The sequence below is a fragment of the Zingiber officinale genome, chromosome 11A, assembly GCF_018446385.1.
Source record: "Zingiber officinale cultivar Zhangliang chromosome 11A, Zo_v1.1, whole genome shotgun sequence".
Taxonomy (NCBI): Eukaryota; Viridiplantae; Streptophyta; class Magnoliopsida; order Zingiberales; family Zingiberaceae; genus Zingiber; species Zingiber officinale.
Window position 1 is genome coordinate 92,461,384 of NC_056006.1, and position 6,051 is coordinate 92,467,434.

A 6,051-nucleotide genomic window follows, 5' to 3' on the forward strand; every position below is an offset into this window, starting at 1 on the left:
GTGTTCAAAAAATTATTGCTTTTAATATATTATGTCAACTTAAAATTTAAGGGCATGGATATAATTAGGAGAGGTAGACGAACACATATGAACTAGTTTCATGTCAGTCTAAGGTCATTTGGTCTATCAGTTGATTTTGGGTAAAATTGTCTGATGGATTAAATAAGCTCAAATTGACATGAAATTAGTTCCTATGTGTTCATCTACCTCTTTTGATTATTTCCATGCCTTCAACCTTCAATTTGACCCAATATATTGAGATAAATAATTTTTTGAACACGAATATATTTGAAAAATTCAATCCGTGTTCAAAAAATCATTGCTCTCAATATATGAGGTCAAATTGCAGTTTAAGAGCATGAATATAATTAGGAGAATTGGCTGAACACATAGGATATACTTTCATGTCAATTCGAGATTGTTTGGTCCATTAGCCGAATTTTTAAATACGAATTAAAATTTTCAAGCATATAAATCATTGCTCTTAATATATTGAGTCAAATTGACGTTTTAGGGCATGAATATAATTAGAAGAGGTAGAGGAATTCATAGGAACTCGTTTTGTGTCAATTCGAAGTCATTTAGTCAATCAACCGATCTTAGGCAAAATCGGGTGAGATACTAAACGTCAAATTGACGCTTGAGAGTATGGATATAATAAGAAGAGATAAATGAACATACAGAAAATAATTTCATGTTAATCCAAGTTATTTTATTTATTAACTGATTTTATCTAAAATCAATTTTGATATTTTGAAAAAAAAAATAAGAAGAGTAAATCTGTTGATTGATTTAATTAAATTTTAATATTTTAATACATAGCTAAATTGATTCGACTATTTCAAAACATCAATTAACGCATAAAGATAAAATCAAAAATAAATACATAATTTAATAATTTTAAAACTTGTGGCTTAGTAACTTTAGGAATTTATGCGGTTGGATACAAACTGTATATTTTTATGTCAGATATTTGTAAATACGGAAAACCTGAAACCTTCCATATCGATATTTGAGGAGAGGAGAAGATTCCGGCCGCTCTTTATATTTGAAATCTTAGAGGATGCTTGATTTGTAAATTTTTTATTTTTATTTTTTTTAAAAATAAAAAATATTGTTTAGTTGATAATTTTTATATTTATTTTTTTAAAATGAGATATTGTTTCAGAAAAAATAAAAAATATCTAAAAATTATTTTCAAAACATATGTTTTTCGTAAAATAAAAATAGAAGCCAAATACTTTTTTATTTTTTTTCCTTTTTCTTTTTCTTGGGTGGCATCTGGTAAGTTCACTTTATTCCTGTATATTTTTTATGGAACAAGACTCGTTCTATTGGTTCCTGTTGCTATTGATTTTTCTTTTATTCTCTAAAATTTGTGATCAATTTTTCCTCTTTTCAAATCCATCCGATACTACCGTTTTATTTAGTTTCTAAAGTCTTCTTTAACTTGATGGCTTTTGTTTTTTTTTTTTTTTCATGTGAAGATGAATGCGGAGTTTTTTACAATTTAATATTTATGCCTTTTTCAGTTTTTTTACAATTTAACTGAATTGAACTTTTAAGTTCTATTGGTTAGGTGAGTTAGTTCGGTTTAGTTGAACTTTTATTCAACCTTAATTACAAGAATAATCTTTGTACTTTTCGTAAAATTTATTTGATTCGATAGAAATCACATCAGTGTTGTTTTTCTTTTTTTAAAAATAATAAAGTTATGATCAATTGAACCTTAACACGAACTGGAACTATAATTCAGACCATGATTTGATCTTAACTCGATCAGATAAGAACAGAGAACCAAAATATGCTGAAGTGACTCTAAATCCTAGCTTGGCCCACTAACAAGGAAATCAAAACCTTTGACAATTATCAATGTGAAAAAAACCTTGGACAATTGCACATGAAAATCTTTAGGCACATGATATGCCCTGGAATGTAGTACAGACGATAGATATATAATATTTCTGATATAATGGTTAAAAGTTATTTTTTAGAATTGATGATTTAAGATTTATTTCATCATGTATTTAACGTCTATGTATCTGTAAGACCGATAATAAGAGGTCATTAATGTAACAAATTTACTCTCTTTTTTTTATAAGACACATGGTACATTAGGTCATCGTCCATTTAATATGGACTCCTTATAACATCTCTAAATTGGTGCTCGTTGATTTCTTTTTTGTGGGCCCATCGAAAGGCGGGTTACTATTTTTTTTTATTTTTTTATATATATATATTTAAAATTTAATTAATATTTTAATGGTAAAATTGGGGATATTTAAGAGTGAGATATTTGATGGGTGAAATCAATATTTGATTGGTGAGATATTTTATCTTAATATTTGAAATGGTAAAAAATGTTGCGGAGCAATTTAATTCTCTTAAAAACAGATTAACATGGCAGGAGATAATTCTTAATATAAACACGGGCATTGCATTAGGAATTCCCTAAGAGGAGGATTAATATGGAATTTGCCTAATGAGCCATGTCATTGATTTATGAACTGCAAATCACGTGGGCCGAACCACGAACCATATTGGGCTTATCGTGGGCCAAACCGTGTTGTCGGTGATGAAACGTGTTGGGTCTCCATATCGTAACGTGTTCCACAAGCCGCCCTCGGCTACCGACATCACCGCCAGGTCAGCGTATCTAATTGTCACCGCTCTGTCCGCCAACCAAGCGCCGCCACAATAGACCCGTCGCCCCATTCATCAAAAAAAAAAAAATAAATAAAAATAGACCCGTCGCCCCAACGGCTAGTTCTCCCACCGTCACGATCTCGCCACGTGCGCCTCGGATACCCATTGGTGGGTCCAGTTTGGGGCGGTCGGAAGGCGGGAGCCCAAATATTTTAAAAGATCCACGTTCGATCCGATTTTTCATATATTATTTTGTCAGATTTTTGTGCTCATCTTTGGCTGGGATTCCGGGCAGTTTCCGAGCAAAAAAAACTTTTTTAAATACGAAAAATCCGAAGCCTTTCATATCGAGATTTGAAGAGAGGAGAGGAGAGGAGAGTTTATGATTTACCTAGGGCTCGTGGTGAACAAGGATTCCGGACGCTCTTTGTATTTGAAGTCTTACATTTCTTCTTCTTGGTTGCTGTAAGTTCAATTTATTCCTGTATTTTTTTTTTTGGGAAAAAAATTGATAGTTCTTTGTTGACTCGTCCTATTGGTTCCTATTGCTTTTGATTTTTCTTTTATTCTCTAAAATTTAAGATATATTAATCCCCTTTTCATCTCCATCCGATTGTCGCCTTTTGATTTTTTCGAACGCTGAGTTTTTTACAATTTATTATTTGAGTCTTTTTTTGATAAGACTTGTTCTTTTCCTTCAATTTACCTGAAAAATTATAGTTTCCCTCGTAGGGTTTATATAGCGAGAATTGAGACGAAAATGTCAGCAAGAGATTCTCAGGAAGCAGAATCGCCCAGTCCTGTTTGTTCCAACTACTTGGGTTCGGCAGAAGAATCTATTCCGGCTGGGGTAAAATTTGTTCGTAGCACAAGCACTTTGGGGAGAAAAAGAGTTGTTTTATCCAAGTCTGCAGATTTTTCCCCACATTGTGGTTCATCATCATCCCCTAAGAAGCTGTGCAGAAGGTCGACAATGGAGAGATCGAATCACCTGGAGGCACTGCCTCTAGATGTCCTGGTACTCATTCAGTTCCTTGTTTCCTTGGACATTATAATCTTACTCCAATTCTCTCTAATATTTGACATTATAATCTTCTTCTAGGTAAAGATATTATGTAAGGTCGATCATAGTGACCTAAGCCAACTCCTCTTGCTATCCAAGACTCTGAGTCAAGCTGTGAGTGCCATTCCTTTATGCATCCTAAGCCTTTTACAATCTTCCTAATTCCACAATTTGCTAACTAAATTTTTGGTGACTTCATTTCAGACATCAATTGCTAAAGAAATGCATTTTGCTTTTGCCACTCCAATTTCAAACCGTGTCTCCAAGGAAGATGCCGATGGCCACGAAGAAGAGGCTCCAAACGCGCCGATACGACATAGGGTTACTAGATCAAGGCTCAGTGCTTTAAGCCTTTCGAGTATTACTGCAGTTCTCTTTCCCTCTCGTGTGGATCAATGATCAAATTCTGTGGGAACGATTTGTAGGTCTACACAGGTTTTATAAGTTTAGGTTAGGTCTCTCACACAGATTAGTAATTCATGATTTGGTTTGTAAAGCCATATAGGTACACAAGTAAAGTGTTATATTACTCCAAGCCATCTTCAACTCCTTCATTGAAGAGGAATGGCTTTATGTTATTTATGAAACCATTTTTATGAATAATAAAGAAGAGGATTAACCCTTCTTGTCATGTAATAATGCTCCTTAAAGTTAGCATATATATTTATATAGCATGATTCTTGAAGTTGATTTTCTGGTCTACTCTGTTAACTGATTCATCATTTTTTATTACAGGAAGCAAGTGATCAGAATTAGATGAGTTTGGATATATTACAGAAAATGATATCTGAATTGGTAATGCCAGTTACTGCCTAATTCAAAGGATTCTCTTAAATAATTAGGCTTATGAGGTTTTGTTGTTATAAATTAGGTTCTGAAATAGACTGACCAATGCTTGCTAATAAGCAAAGAGATAGAACTATGCATTCACATGGTGGATTCTCCTTGCATAGCATTCACAAACTTGAAATTGATCAACTCCCACCCTGCATGATAAAACTAGCAGGAACAGGATTCCACCAGGGCCATCTCAATATTTTTAGGGCCTTAGGTTGAAAAAATATTTAGGTTATATATATATATATAAATTTGATAATGAATGATAAATTATTATAATAATAATTGATATATTTTTTTATTTCTATTTGTAAATTTTCATTGATTAATTTTAACTTCAATAAATTATCAATTAAATTTATCTAGTAAAAAAATATTTAGTTGGTAGTTTTTTCTTAACATTAATGACGAATATATAAAAAAATAAAAGAAAGATAGGAAAAAAAATAAAATTTAAAGAAAAATAATATTAAATGTATCTTTTAACTTTAAAAAGATTTTTTAATAAAAGATCAATTACTAATGAATATTTTAATTTTTCTAGACAAATCTAACTTTGATTAATAAATCAAACTTTGATCAATTAAAAATTATTGATTGAATTTCAGGCAAACAAAACTTATCAATCAAATCTATAAAAAAAATTATTGATAAAATTTAATTTGACTAATAAAAACTTAAGAATTATCAAGTAAACATAATTTTGGTTATTAAAAAATTAATTACCGATCAGATCTAATTACGATCAAATCAAATATTAAAAATTATCAACTAAAGCTAGTAAAAAAATTTAAATTATTAACCAAATTTAATTTTAACCTATAAAAAATTAAAAATTATCATTCAAATTTAACTTCGACCAATATAGAATAAAAAATTACATAAATCTAATTTCACTAGTAAAAAAATAAAATTATTAGCTAAAATAAATCTCAACATAAAACTTATTTTAGTGAGCAAATTCCTGGATGTCACTGTAGATTTTGTGCCACAAGGCGCTTTAAAAGCTAGGAGATCATTGTTAGTACAATTAACCTTCAAAATTTTAATATTTATTTGATAATATGTTTAAATAGGACATGGTTAAGGTTGACCAAGTTAATTAGAAATTTTGGTAGGTCAAGGCTAACTTAAGCAAAGAAAAAGTTTAATCAGACAAAGGTTGACTAGTAAAAGGAAAAATCTAAGAATGTTAAGATTGACCGGATGCTTGGAAAAAAAAAAAAGACAGATCAAGATTGATTGGATGTTTGACAAAGGTAAAACTTAAACAAGTCAAAGTGACCAAATATTTAGCAAGAGAAAAATCCTAAATGAGTGAATCTTACGTAGTAAGAACTCTTGGAGAAATGAACTTCAAGCAAGAGAAAATTCTAAGGGAGTGAATTTTATATAGCAAGAAGTATTGGAGAAGTTCACTTTGAGAAGTCTTAGAAGAGTGAACTCTAAGCAAGTGTGATTGAAATAAAGTTTCCGGTTGACCACGCGCGGTCGACCGGACCAAT

The 6,051-nt window shown here is 31.0% G+C and overlaps 1 protein-coding gene across 2 annotated transcripts; it reads left to right on the forward strand.

The window, feature by feature from the left end:
• Nucleotides 1-2,884: 2,884 nt before the first annotated feature.
• LOC122032248 (F-box protein At1g61340-like) lies at nt 2,885-4,394 on the forward strand. 2 transcript variants are annotated; one of them, XM_042591522.1, is made up of 4 exons: nt 2,885-3,111; nt 3,367-3,664; nt 3,749-3,823; nt 3,914-4,394. In XM_042591522.1, the coding sequence occupies exons 1-4, from the start codon at nt 3,029-3,031 to the stop codon at nt 4,106-4,108; spliced, it is 651 nt and encodes a 216-aa protein (XP_042447456.1). In that variant the 5' UTR covers nt 2,885-3,028; the 3' UTR covers nt 4,109-4,394. The 2 variants fall into 2 exon arrangements, with proteins under 2 accessions (XP_042447456.1, XP_042447457.1); XM_042591523.1 differs by having other exon boundaries at nt 2,886-3,111; nt 3,379-3,664.
• The last annotated feature ends 1,657 nt before the right edge of the window (nt 4,395-6,051 follow it).

Coding starts and splice junctions, on each gene's coding strand:
- LOC122032248 (XM_042591522.1), top strand. CDS start 3,029: ATGATTTACCTAGGGCTCGTGGTGAACAAGGATTCCGGACGCTCTTTG. Junction 3,665..3,748: donor CACTGCCTCTAGATGTCCTG/GTACTCATTCAG, acceptor ATCTTCTTCTAG/GTAAAGATATTATGTAAGGT. Junction 3,824..3,913: donor CCAAGACTCTGAGTCAAGCT/GTGAGTGCCATT, acceptor ACTTCATTTCAG/ACATCAATTGCTAAAGAAAT.